Raw genomic sequence first — 14,152 nt, 5'->3', positions numbered from 1 at the left:
CAGATCTGTTCACTTTTTCCACATTTTGTTACGTTACAGCCTTACTTTAAAATGGATTAAGTTCTTTTTTTTTATTATCAATCTACACACAATACCACAGAATGAAGAAGTGAAAACAGGCCTTTAGAAATTTTTGCAAAGTAATTAATAAGAAATAACTGAAATATCACATTTACATAAGTATTCAGACCCTTTGCTATGACACTCGAAATTGAGCCATGAAGACGAAGGAATTGTCTGTAGACCGCCGAGACAGGAATGTGTCGAGCCACAGATCTGGGGAAGGGTATAAAACAATTTCTGTAACATTGCAGGTCCCGAAGAGTGCAGTGGCCTCCGTCATTCTTAAATGGAAGAACTTTGGAACCACCAGGACTCTTCATAGAGCTGGCCGCCCGGCCAAACTGAGCAATCGGGGGAGAAGGTCCTTGGTCAGGGAGGTGACCAAGAACCCGATGGTCACTCTGACAGAGCTCCGGAGTTCCTCTGTGGAGATGGGAGAACCTTCCAGAAGGCCAACTACATCTGCAGCGCTCCACCAATCAGGCCTTTATGGTAGAGTGGGCAGACGGAAGCCGCTCCTCAGTAAAAGGCTCATGACCGCATGGTTGGACGTTGCCAAAAGGCACCTAAAGGACTCTCAGACCATGAGAAACAAGATTCTCTGGTCTGATGAAACCAAGATTGAACTCTTTGGCCAGAATGCCAAGTGTCACGTCTGGAGGAAACCAGGCACCGTTCATCACCTGACGAATAACATACCTACGGTGAAGCATGGTGGTGACAGCATCATGTTGTGGGAATGTTTTTCAGCAGCAGGAACTGGGAGACTAGTCAGGATTGAGGGAAAGATGAATGGAGCAAAGTACAGAGCGATCCTTGATGAAAACCTGCTCCAGAGCGTTCTGGACCTCAGACTGGGACGGAGGTTCACCTTCTAACAGGACAACAACCCTAAGCACCCAGCCAAGGCAACGCAGGAGTTGCTTTGTGACAAGTCTGTGAATGTCCTTGAGTGGCCCAGCCAGAGCCCGGACTTGAACCCGATCGAACATCTCTGGAGGGATCTGAAAACAGCTGTGTTTCAGCGCTCCCCTTCGAGCCTGACAGAGCTTGAGAGGATCTGCGGAGAAGAATGGGAGAAATTACCCAAATACAGGTGTGCCAAGCTTGTGGCGTCATACCCAAGAAGACTTGAGGCTGTAATCGCTGCCAAAGGTGCCTCAACAAAGTACTGAGTAAATTTACTTATGTAAATGTGATATTTCAGTTATTTCTTTTTAATCACTTTGCAAAATGTTTTAAACACCTGTTTTCGCTTTTTTACTTTGGAGTATTGCGTGTAGATTGATGATAAAAAAATAATTTAATCCTTTTTCGAATAAGGCTGTAACGTAACAAAATGTGGAAAAAGTGAAGGGGTCTGAATGCACTGTATATTCTAAAATCCTAAGGGGAATAAATTGGTTGAATGTACTGAATCTTTTACCCAGAGTAGGGTAATTAAGTGGCAGAGGACATAGGTTTAAGGTGAGAGGGTCAAAAGAATTAAGATTGTCATTATTTACAGAAATGGAAAATTGAAAATCTTACTTGCTTACTTGCATAACAGGTCTGCAAACAGAGTACTCATAGATATCATAATAAAACAATAAATAATATTAAATGATAAATAAAATAATAAATAAATGAAGGGCAGCACAGTGGTGCAGTGGTAGAGTTGCTGCCTTACAGCCCAGAGAGCCGGGTTTGATCCCGACTATGGGTGCTGTCTGTACGGAATTTGTACGTTCTCCCCGTGACTGCATGGGTTTTCTCCGAGATCTTCGGTTTCCTCCCACACTCCAAAGACGTGCAGGTGTGTTGGTTAGTTGGCTTGGGTTTGTATACTTGGTATAAGTGTAAATTGTCCTTAGTGGGTGTGTTGGCTTGTGCGGGGATCGCTGAAGGGCCTGTTTCCGCGCTGTATCTCTAAACCAAACAAAAATAAAGAAGTTCAATAAATTTAAATTAAAAAACAATATTTTGGGGAAAGATTTAATAGGGACCCATGAGGCAACTTTTTCACTCAGAGGATAGTGGGGTATACGGAACGAGCTGCCAGAGGAGGTCGTTGATGCAGGTACTATAACAACATTTAAAAGACACTTGGACAGGTACATGGATAGATAAGGTTTAGAGGGATATGAGCCAACTGTGGGCAAACCTTCGTTGGAGCATCTTGATTGGCATGGGCAAGTTGAGCCATTGGGTCTGTTTCCGTGTATGACCCTATGAATTCAGGTCTTTTCCTGTGATATATTTTAACTAATCTGGTTTGGACTGCTTTTGGAAAAAATCCAAGTTACAGTAGTTCTGATTTTAAATAGTGGTGTATAGTGCCACATCCTGTTGAAATGTGGATTTACATCTGACTTCCCATACTGATGAGATTACAATGGAAACATAACAAGAACAACATGTCAAGTGAATTAAAAAAAAAAAACTGTTGACAAGGAGGTTATCAGGTTGCACACTTGGTGCATTTGGTTCAGAAGGATTTAGGTAGAGGCCCAAATGCACAATTTCTGTCTGACTGCAATAAAGTGGTCAATGTGCAAACAGAAAAGGTATGGAACTTTATTTTGTAATTAAATACATATAACATTATATGCTCAAACTAAAATTTTTGAAATAAACTATTTGTAATATGTTTGTTTAAACTGATAAATGGGTCTTTTATTCTAGGTACCTCTCCTAGTCTCAGTCCTGTGAATTCCCCAAATCATGGACCAGGAGCAGTTACAAGTTTTAACCGGTCACCAGTAGAATTTCCTGATACAGCTGATATTTTGACCAAACCCACTGTGATTCTCCATAAGCCAATTGGATACATGCTTAGTTCTCCAGACTTTCAACAATCAGTTAGAAGCTCAATACTCTGCAGCAGGTACAAAATACATTACTGAATATGTGTGTTCAATGTCATGGGTGCGATTTACAGTACTTTATAAAAACAGAATAGCGAAGACATGCAATTCAATGGGATTAAAATAATATAACCTTATGCCCAAGAGCTTTTATTTTAAAGCAAATATCTTTGCTATTGGATTTGCATGTGGTCTTACTCTGACAATGGAGGAGGCCACGAACAGAAAGATTGGTAATGGAAGGGAAATTAAAATGGTCAACAATTGAGAACAGGAGCAGGCCTTGGCAGACAGAGCATTGATTTTGATTGGACTGATAAATCATTTTGTTCAAAGTCCTTTTAACCTCCATAAGGCAGTTAACAAAATATTGCACTATTATGGGATCACCTAAATGCTGGTTACATAGAGCAATATCGGAACAGGCCTTTTGGCCCATGATGTCTATGCCGAATATGGTGCAAAGTTATACTAATCTCTGCCTATACATGATCCATATTCCTTCATGCCCTTCATAACCACGGATTGTCTCAAAGCCTTTTAAAGCCTGGCGGCATTTCCAGGCACTAACAATTCTCTCAGTAAACATGCCCCGCACATTTCCCTTAAACTTCCCCTCTCTGACCTTAAAGCTATGCTTCTAGTCTTTGACATATCTACCCTGGGAAAGGTTCTGACTCTCCACCCCATCTCGGCCTCTCATAATTTTATATACTTCTATGAAGTCTCCCCTTAATCTCCAGTGTTCCATAGAAAACAATCCAAGTTTGGGAGTGCCTGAAGATGGGCCTCGACCCGAAGCGTCACCCATTCCTTCTATCCAGAGATGCTATCTGTCCCATTGAGTTACTCCAGCAATTTGTGTCTATCTTCAGTGTAAACCAGCATCTGCAGTTCCTTCCTACCCAAGTTTGGATAACTTCTGCATATAGTTAATCAATGCAGTAAACCTCTTCTGCACCTTCTCCAAAGCCTCCACGTTGTTCAATGGGGTGACCAGAACTGCACACAATACTCCAAATGCAGCTTAACCAAAGTCCAATAAAGCTGCAACGTAACTTCCTGACTCTGATGCTCAGTGCCCAGACCGACCATTTACGTTCTATCCTACTCTTGTTCTATCTTCTTGTTTCGCCGCTTTTAGGGAGCTATGGGCTTGGACACCAAGACCCCTCTCTGCGTAAATGCTCTTCAGAGTCTTTCTATTGACGATATACTTTACCATTACACTCAAGCTCCCAAAGTAAAACAGCTCAAATGTACTCGTATTAGGTTCCATCTGCCATTTCTATGCCAGAGCCTGTCCCACTTGGCCGTCACTTAAGCGCAGGCCGGCAGTGACTGACACGCGACAGTCGCACGCGTCATCATGCGTCCGCACAGCCGTCTGGAGCCCGTGACATCATTTGAATACCCAGTTTATGATATTTACCCAGTTTATGATATTTATGGTGATTATCTAAAATGTTCCGGTTTCTTGAGTGGTGCTAGCAATTGGAAAAACTGCAGATGTAATGCCCCTATTTAAAAATGAGGTGAATGAAAAGTAGCAAGCTGCAGACCAAATTAATCTGTGGGAAGGAACTGCAGATGCTGGTTTAAATTGAAGATAGACACAAAATGCAGGAGTAACTCAGCGGGACCGGCAGCATCTCTAGAGAGAAGGAATGGATGATTTTCAGTCTGAAGAAGGGCCTCGACCCGAAAAGTCACCCATTCGATCTGAATAGTCACCCTGTCCCACTTGGCCGTCATTTACGGGACAGGCCGGAAATCACCATAAATATCATAAACTGGGTAAATATCATAAACTGGGTATTCAAATGACGTAATTCACTCCAGACGGCTGTGCGGACGCATGATGACGCGCGCGACAGTCGCGCGTCAGTCACTACCGGCCTGTCGGGTAAATGACGGCCAAATTGGACAGGCCCTTAAGTATAAATTCCCACCTTTATCCTTGTACAGTCCTACCTTCTCCCCGTTACTGTCTTGTTTTTTAATGTATGTATAAAAAGCCAGGATTTTTTAAATCCAACAGGGCAATGAAATTCCATGTCCCCTTCCAGCTCTTCTAATTGCCTGTTTGAGTTCATTCCTGTTTTATATTCCTCTATTCCGTAGCTAAAACAAAAAGGAAAAATTATGTTTTTATTTGGCACCATCACAATTTAATTCTTTTTTGCAATGTAGAATATGTGGCATTGATTTATTTTTTTGCCAGTTTGTTGCAAATAGTTGGAGAGTTCATTAATGGAGAGGAATAAATATTGCCCTAGACATATAAGATAACCTTCCAACTTTCTGAACTGATGCTATGGGATCTTTTATATCCGCTTGACAAAGATGGGACTGCAGTTTAAAGTTGTTTCGGCATAATGGCATCTCTGATAATTATTTTTTGAAAGAGTGTCATCCTAGATTATTATGCTTCTCTGACATTGCACTGGAACCCACAAGTTTATGATTCAAAAGAAGATTTTGCCAACTGAGCCTTACCTCACACAAGCTGACTAGAAATCCACAATTTTAAATTTAAATTAATAAGATTGCCAGCTCTTTTAAAACTGAAGCATAGAAGGTCCTAACCTCTCTGAGGATTTAAAATAAAACACACTCATTGTTAAAAAAAACGATGGAACAAGTACAGGATACAACAGTGGATCATAATGGTATAGTTTTGGGAAATCTTAGTTTTCTTATTTAATGTTTTATTCCATTTTTGTGCAAAATCAATAGGTAAATATTGCTGGTACACAAAATTGCTGGGGAAACTCAGCGGGTGCAGCAGCATCTATGGAGCGAAGGAAATAGGCGACGTTTCGGGCCGAAACCCTTCTTCAGACTGATGGGGGGTGGGGGGGGGGAGAAAGAAGGAAAAGGGGAGGAGGAGGAGGAGCCCGAGGGTGGGTGGATGGGAGGGTGGGAGGAGACAGCTAGAGGGTTAAGGAAGGGGAGGAGACAGCAAGGGCTAGCAGGTAAATATTGCTGTATGTCAACTCACAAGGATTCCATTGTAAAATGACATTAGTTATTATTTAAATAACTTCTGTTGTGCAGTTTAAACCAATTATTTATTGAGCAACAAGTTTTCTAAAGTAAGGTAACATGAATTGTATAACTTTCACAATCATGGTTTTGCCCAAAGTGTTTTCATTCTGTGCTTCATGATCTCGTCCTGGATCTATCACTGAGGTAATTTACAGACATTAGATGTAAGTTTTGTCGTACTAGTATTTTCCAGAATAGTTGGCTATAAAACGATGCAGTCAGATCTATTTCATTTAGCTTAAACCAAATACATATAAAGAAGAAACAAAATGCTTATGGACTTTGTCATTTTTCCCAAATTTATTCTGCACCAGTTGTGGCCGATATGTGGCTCGACCTGTTCAAAATACCGATTTGCAAACTGTTGCAGAATCACCACATGTCAAGAGAACAGGTATGTTCATAACCACAAAAAAGTTTTTATTTGTGAATGTTGAAATGTACCTTTTTCTATATAAATAATTTGTGTTTCAATACTGATGTAATCTGCTTTTTAGGCTAACATGATGTTGTCCAGTTCTCTTCCCATTTAGGAGATCGCTCTATTAATTGTGAAAAGCTGGATTTTGTGGCTGAGACATGGCAGAAACCCTCTGTTAAGATTAACAAGCACACTTGATTTTGAAGAGTAGTTTCCCATAACAATAATTAATTAAAAAAATGCTATGAAATATCAATTATGCAGGAGATGAAAACTGTTTGCATCAGAGTAGAATAGCAATGGACAACCGAGTTTGACTATTATTTATAATTATTCGATTTGACTACTGTAGTTGGCATTTCCCATGAAAAATTATGTCCATGCAGATATTGTACAAGATAGAATTTTCAGAAATAATGTAAGATGATGAAGAACCAAAGTATGAAGAATATGCTTTATTTTTAAAGATGGAAATAATGAAAATGCTGCTGGTAGCAATGAATCAAAACGCTCAAAAGATACAGTGGGAGCAGAAGGTGATGAGCAACTCGAAAACAAAGCATCCAAGAACTTTACAAATCATGATGATCAGCTCATTGAGGGACAGAATAATAAATCTGGGGTAAGGTGCTGTTCAGCTTTTCAATCATCACAGGCACACTGGAATTCATTCACATCTGTGAATAGGAACACCCTGCAATGCATTCTGATCAGTGTTGGGTATGAATTCTGAGACAACAATTTATTAAAGATAATCTATTGCACCAAATGTATTCATCATCGTAAATTCTACCTACTGTATTTAAATCATTTCATGTGCATTGAATTTTTAAACAAAATTGGAAGTAATATAAAATATTTTATTGAATGTTACGACTTTTACTGCATGGGATAAAATACCACACTGAGTAAATCAAAACAAAATCAAGAAAATAAATTGAAATGGTGTATGTTCTTCAGATGTCATTGACCAGTGAAGTGATGGCTTTACTTAAAAGGTATTGCAATTGCTTGCTCTGCTTTTGCTGTCTCTAAAGCGGTTACAATATAGTACATGGAAATATAAACAAAAATGCTGCTTCCATTGAGGCAGTGAATAATCTGAGGCATGTGTAACAGTGTAATGGTTGCATAGCAATGAACCAGGCAAAGAGAGGGATGGTAGTTAATTGAACAGTATTTGACACTTTCAATATTCATAAAATGATTTTTCAAGAGAAAACAATGTTGAGAGACTAAGACAGCTGGTGATAGTTTTTTTTCCCTTGAATCATCAGCAGGAGCCAGACATTTTGGTTGACCCAACAGATACACAAAGCACAGGGCGGTGCATGGATAAGCTAAATAGTTGGAATTTTCCCATTTTTGAACTTGTGGAAATGACAGGAGGACAATCTGGAAGAATACTTAGTCAGGTGGTATTTCTGCTAATAACTTATTTTTTATCATGATTGAGTATGGGTTGATGTTGTTCATATAGTTTTGCTTACACATTGCATGAAGGAAAAATAATAATGTCTAATGTAAACAAAAATGCTCAAACCAAAATGTTATTTATTTATTAAAAATCAACCTCAGTAAAATTGACCAGATTTTAACCTATATATTGATGTCAAAGAAATTGAATCTTGGAGGCAAAATTCCAAATGTTTCTGCTCTTATATTGCATATCTTACGCATGATTCTCGTTTGATTCTTGCACGAGTGAAAAAAACATTCTACTTCAATGTCCATATATCTGCTTCAAATATCAAAGCCATTACAAACCAAGGAACTAACTACATTTTTGAACTGAATAAATGAATTCTGATCTGTAAACTTCTATTTTAAAATGCTACTTTCTAAAATACATTGATGAAAAAAATATAATTTACTTTTTTTGTTTTATTTAGGGAATATTTTTTTAAATGAAAGTTAATCAATAGCACTGATGTTTAAGCAATTTCCAGCTCTGATACTGAATCGTGTTATCTAGATTTCAATCAGCTCCTTTTAATTGACATGGCAAATTGAGTACTAGCCAGAACCACAATGTCATTACTGTGCAGTCGGATGCCTCGCCTTCCCCACAGCATAATCTTACTAGGGAATCCGCAAATGTGTCTCGTACTGTCCGACCTAATTACTGACTTCAATTGTAAAGCAAATTTTGAACAAAGCAGTGTCAATGGACGTGAAATGATGATGCCAGAAGATGATAGTGAAGTTGCCCAAGCAAGGTTTATGTTTAGATTGGCTACATAATATTAATAAAAACCATTTCAGTCCACCAAGATTCAGAATATCAATGCCATAAAATGTAGATGGTTGCCTTTCCATGGAGGGGTGAGATGGAGGAAATTCATACTATTGAGTATTTCAGTGCTCATTGTTGGCTACTTGTTAACATTGTAAATTTCATCATTTAAAAAAAGTGAAGGAAATACAAGTGTTTTACACCAAAAAGAATAAGTGACAGAATGATTTTGTTTGTTTCTTTCAAGGTAGCTATATCATATATTTCTATATTTGGCTAATGTACTTTTATTACCAAATATTATAAACAATTGATGATTGTAGATGTTAAAGAGAAATTGATTTTTAACAGATAATCCTTACTCATTTAACTTTTATTCTTCAAGTGTATTTTTTGTCATATGACCAATGAAATTCTTTCTGCAACTTTACGTTCTCATTAACGCAACAACACAATAAATAAATATTCAATAATATAATATAGAATTTTGGCGCCATTTTCAAAGTCCTGTCTGTGCTTTAGTTCTTATGAGCGGTGCCCGATCCAGGCAAGCCCCAGGCAGCTGTCGGTTTCCAGCCATTGCCTTCCTTGGATGTGACGTCCCTCTCCTCGCCCGTCCACCTTTGTGCCCCGGGGCACCTCCCTCAGCTGATTTTGAGGATGCCGTAGACCAGACCTCTCTCCTTCTCTCCTACCAGCCCTGCTCCTCACCTGTCACGTTCATCGTCGTCATGGTCACCGGTACCTCTGGCTTTCTGGGGGAGAAGCAGGGACCAGCTTGGCAGCCGCCCCTCTGGAGCCCGTGGTCCACAGGGTCTTGCGTTCTGCAGCGGGGGTGAGCATGGGCCGGGTCGGTGGCTTCCCCCGTTCAGGTCGCGGCGTGCTGGGTACTTTGTGGTGGGCTGGGAGATGAGAGCCTTGCCAAGTGGTCAGAGTCTTTGATATTAGCTGCCTTTTTGAGGAAGTGTTTCCTGAAGATCCCTTTGATGGTGGAAAGCTCAATGCCCACGATGGACTGAGCAATGTTCACCACTTCTCTTAACTCAGCCTTGTGGCATCTATAGAGAATGGTGAGTGCCAATTGCACAAAGATGTATGAGAATTGCTAAAAAAAAAACCTATACATTGCACACTAATATTCTATGCATAAACTTTTAAATGTTTTATCACTCTCGTATCTCCTCTATCATCCAGTTTTGGTTTATATAATTAACAAAACAATGTTGCTTTTCTAGGTCATTTATTCCCTGTTTCTTGATACTGGCTTATTTGACCTTTTCAAAATCCCTGTTCGGGAGTTTATTAACTATTTTAGTGCACTGGAGAATGGTTATCGTGACATTCCTTGTAAGTATTAATATCTTCTATCTACAAATGAGTATATAGAATATATTCTTAGCTGTTGCAATGCTCTTCATAAGCCAGACAAATTAGTTTTGATATTTTTTTTTCCTGTCTTCAATTTCTCCAGCTTTTTATTCCCCGATTCTATTTCTTGCTCCCCATTTTGGTCCTGTACTCTTTTATTTCTGCCTATCCTCTTAGTATCTTTCAAGTAAGAACAAATGAATGACAGTGGAAGTAGCCCCCTAATGGTTCTATTAAGTTTTTGTAAGAGGATAGTTCTTTGTCTCGCTATCTAATTTTCCCAGCACACATGCTTTTGTTTCCCAATGTATTCTCTCTTCCACTACTTTGTCATTTGGTTCACAGTTATTCACCTCTTTAGTCAGAGGGTATTTAATCTGTGGAAGTAATTGCCACAGAGGGCTGTGGATGCAAAGTCAGTGGATGTTTTAAAGTCAGAGATAGACAAGATTAGAACGGGTGTCGAGGGTTATGGGGAGAAGGGAAATGGGATCAGGTGGCAGAGATCAGCCATGATTGAATGGCGGAGTAGACTCAATGGGTCGAATGGCCTAATTCTACTCTTACAACTTGAGAACGTGAACCTCATCCATATTGTCCCATGCACGACCTACTCTTTTCACTTGCTTTTTACAACGGCAAGTGGTGAGAGACCCTCTTCATCCTCAAAACATGAACCCCAGCTTTATCCTACTCCTCGTTCTGAGCTCCTCTACCCCATCTATTTCCTTCAGAAGGCATATGGTTTTTCTTCTGAAGAAAATAATGAAAGTGAGAAAAGCCTCTGTTTGTCAGTAGCAATTAGAGTGTTTAGATTTTATGTTAAATGTTAAATTCACGAATTTTGCTTTAGTCTTGAATTCAACACTTTTTTAACTAAATATGAAAATGAGCCAAGAGCTCATAAAAGAGAAAACAAAGCCAATAACATGTGTAATTATAATATTTTTTTTCCAAAATGTCTGATGCAAATTCTATTAACTTCTAAGAAACGAAGAACAAAAAGTGCTGCAGTAACTCACCTATCCATAAATGTAAACGTACTTGTATTTATCTGGCATAGGATTGGCACACTTTACACAAGCAGCCTCAGCCATTAGGAAGACCATATTTCAATCTCACTGTGAAACTATATCAGCAGAAACACATGCATCCTTGAAGAACACTCTGGCTTATAATATGAAATTAAAAGTTATTTGTGTTTATCCATAAAAGGAGAAACTGTTCAAATCTGTTTATGGATGCTGTTGTACCTTTAGTGAGACAGGAATGTGATTTTTTTTAAAAACTCAACCCTGGTCTTGTTTGCACTGTTTGCAATAGATCACAACCGAGTCCATGCCACTGACGTGCTTCATGCTGTTTGGTACTTAACAACAAGACCCATTCCTGGATTCCAGCAAATAAACAGTGATCATGTCACAGGAAGTGACACAGGTATGTATTTCACACTTAATTTTGTAGAATTAATATCATTATTGTCCGACCAACACTTTAGACTGATGAGTACTTGTTAAATATGATTAGGGATTTAATTGTTTTCTCACAAATTAGTTAATTTATATTCAAAAGGACACAAAGTGCTGGACTAATTCAGCGAGTCTGACAGCATCTCTGGAGAACGTGGGTAGGTGACGTTTCGGTCTGAAGAAGGGTCCCGATCCGAAATATCACCTATCCATGTTCTCCAGAGATGCTGCCAAACCCACTGAGTTACTCCAGCACTGTCTTTCTTGTATGCCAGCATTTGCAGTTCCTTCTTTCTTTTTTTATATTCATGGTACACCAGTCATTGAAAGTAGGCATGCAGGTGCAGCAGGCAGTGAAGAAAGCGAATGGTATGTTAGCTTTCATAGCAAAAGGATTTGAGTATAGGAGCAGGGAGGTTCTACTGCAGTTGTACAGGGTCTTGGTGAGACCACACCTGGAGTATTGTGTACAGTTTTGGTCTCCAAATCTGAGGAAGGACATTATTGCCATAGAGGGAGTGCAGAGAAGGTTCACCAGACTGATTCCTGGAATGTCAGGACTGTCTTATGAAGAAAGACTGGATAGACTTGGTTTATACTCTCTAGAATTTAGGAGATTGAGAGGGGATCGTATAGAAACTTACAAAATTCTTAAGGGGTTGGACAGGCTAGATGCAGGAAGATTGTTCCCGATGTTGGGGAAGTCCAGGACAAGGGGTCACAGCTTAAGGATAAGGGGGAAATCCTTTAAAACCGAGATGAGAAAAACTTTTTTCACACAGAGAGTGGTGAATCTCTGGAACTCTCTGCCACAGAGGATAGTTGAGGCCAGTTCATTGGCTATATTTAAGAGGGAGTTAGATGTGGCCCTTGTGGCTAAAGGGATCAGAGGGTATGGAGAGAAGGCAGGTACGGGATACTGAGTTGGATGATCAGCCATGATCATATTGAATGGCGGTGCAGGCTCGAAGGGCCGAATGGCCTACTCCTGCACCTAATTTCTATGTTTCTATGTTTCTATGTAGTGTTAGTTGGTAGTTTTTATGGGTAGCCTGAGGGTTTTTTCATCGAAATACATTTTTGTTCAGTTTAAAATACGAGAAATTCATCTTGCATAATTGATAGCCATAACAGTTTAAATTGTGTTGGCCTGGGATTTGCATTGTGCAGTTAAACAACAGGGCTTACATTTATCCTCAAGATCTCACAAAGAGTTGTTGATTGCTGTCTTGGGAACTTCCTGCTGCAGAACTTATTGCTCTCGGGCACATGGTCAACTGTTTCTTGGTGTCAACCAACTGTCTCATCGTCAAACTGATGAAGCAGCAATCTCTTGGTTTAGTTTAGAGATACAGCGCAGAAACAGGCCCTTTGGCCAAACATGTCCACGCCAACCAGCGATCCCCGCACTGCAACAGTACCTTACACACACACTAGGGACAATTTACACTTACACCAAGCCAAGTAATCTACAAACCTGTACATCTTCGGAGTGTGGGAATGAAACCGAAGATCTCGGAGAAAACGCACGCAGGTCACGGGGAGAACGTACAAAATCCCTATAGACAGCACTGGCGCTGCAAGCACTGTAAGGCAGCAACTCTACCACTGCGCCACCTACTTAAAATACATATCTTTAATCAGCAAAAAATCTAATGAATCTTTTCAACATTTCATTATTTGATCATCGTTAAACAATTAAGGTAAATGCTGAAATATCAATTTAAAGATTATTATTTTAAGAAATATCTGAAGAATTAAGAAAGGGACATACCCAATTAGGTTTTTTTTGGTGGAGATTTGTCATACTGTAATTATGATTTTATATGCCACAGAATATCCACCCTTAACAGATGCAATACTCGTAGTTTTTGGGGGGTATTTATACAAATAAGTGCCTGTTGATGCCATTTTCAACGGTTGCCCCTTGATTCAGCGATATGTTGAGATCAATATTTTAAGCTATCAGTAATATCACGAAAAAGATCAATAGGCTGTTTAGACAGACATAAAAGTGGCAAGGGCATTTGGTCTGGAGGAGAATGGAAATAGATTTGATAAAGACAAAAGGCAAGGGATATTCAAAGGTTTCAGTTTTTTATTGTCATGTGTACCAATTAAGGTACAGTGATATGCGAATTACCATACAGTCATTACTAAAAAAATAACAAGACACACAACTACATAAAAGTTAACTTAAACATCCACCACAGCGGATTCTCCACATTCTTCACTGTGATGGAAGGCAATAAAGTCTAAACGTCTCCCCTGATTTTTCTCCCACGGTCGGGCAGTCGAACCATCCGTCGGGGCGATTGAAGCTCCCGCAGCCGGCGGTCAAAGCTCCCTCGTCGGGGCGATCGAAGATCCCGCGTCGGTGCGGTCGAAGCACCTGCGGCTTGGAATTCTCAAAGTCGGTCTCTAACTAGAGACCGCGAGCTCCGCAATGTTATAGTCCGCAGGCACCCATGGTAGAGCTCAGAGATCGATCCCTGGCAAAGGGATCGTGGGCTCTGCGATGTTAAAGTCCCGCAGCTCCCACGGTGGAGCTCTCCAGCAAAGGCCGCCAACTCCTTGATGTTAGGCCGCAGTGCGGACGGAGATACGAAACGGAAAAAAATCACATCTCCGTTGAGGTAAGAGATTAGAAAAAGCTTCCCCCAACCCCCACATAAAACAAGCTAAAGAACATTAAAAA

At 39.9% G+C, this 14,152-nt stretch overlaps 1 protein-coding gene across 2 annotated transcripts in view; it reads left to right on the top strand.

Moving 5' to 3' along the window:
• Positions 1–14,152, top strand: part of pde3b (phosphodiesterase 3B) — a 138,729-nt gene that overhangs the window by 110,344 nt on the left and 14,233 nt on the right. The window contains exons 6-11 of one of the 2 annotated variants that reach the window (XM_033038502.1): positions 2,728–2,929; positions 6,275–6,354; positions 6,849–7,003; positions 7,662–7,796; positions 9,853–9,964; positions 11,309–11,422. In XM_033038502.1, the coding sequence (XP_032894393.1) occupies positions 2,728–2,929; positions 6,275–6,354; positions 6,849–7,003; positions 7,662–7,796; positions 9,853–9,964; positions 11,309–11,422 (798 nt within the window). Of the gene's footprint in view, positions 1–2,727; positions 2,930–6,274; positions 6,355–6,848; positions 7,004–7,658; positions 7,797–9,852; positions 9,965–11,308; positions 11,423–14,152 lie in introns of both variants that reach the window. The other variant, XM_033038501.1, reaches the window with a different exon arrangement.

Source organism: Amblyraja radiata, chromosome 20 (genome assembly GCF_010909765.2).
Source record: "Amblyraja radiata isolate CabotCenter1 chromosome 20, sAmbRad1.1.pri, whole genome shotgun sequence".
In the NCBI taxonomy this organism is placed as follows: Eukaryota; Metazoa; Chordata; class Chondrichthyes; order Rajiformes; family Rajidae; genus Amblyraja; species Amblyraja radiata.
The sequence above is the reverse complement of the archived record's forward strand: the minus strand, read 5'-3'. Positions and strand labels throughout refer to the sequence as shown.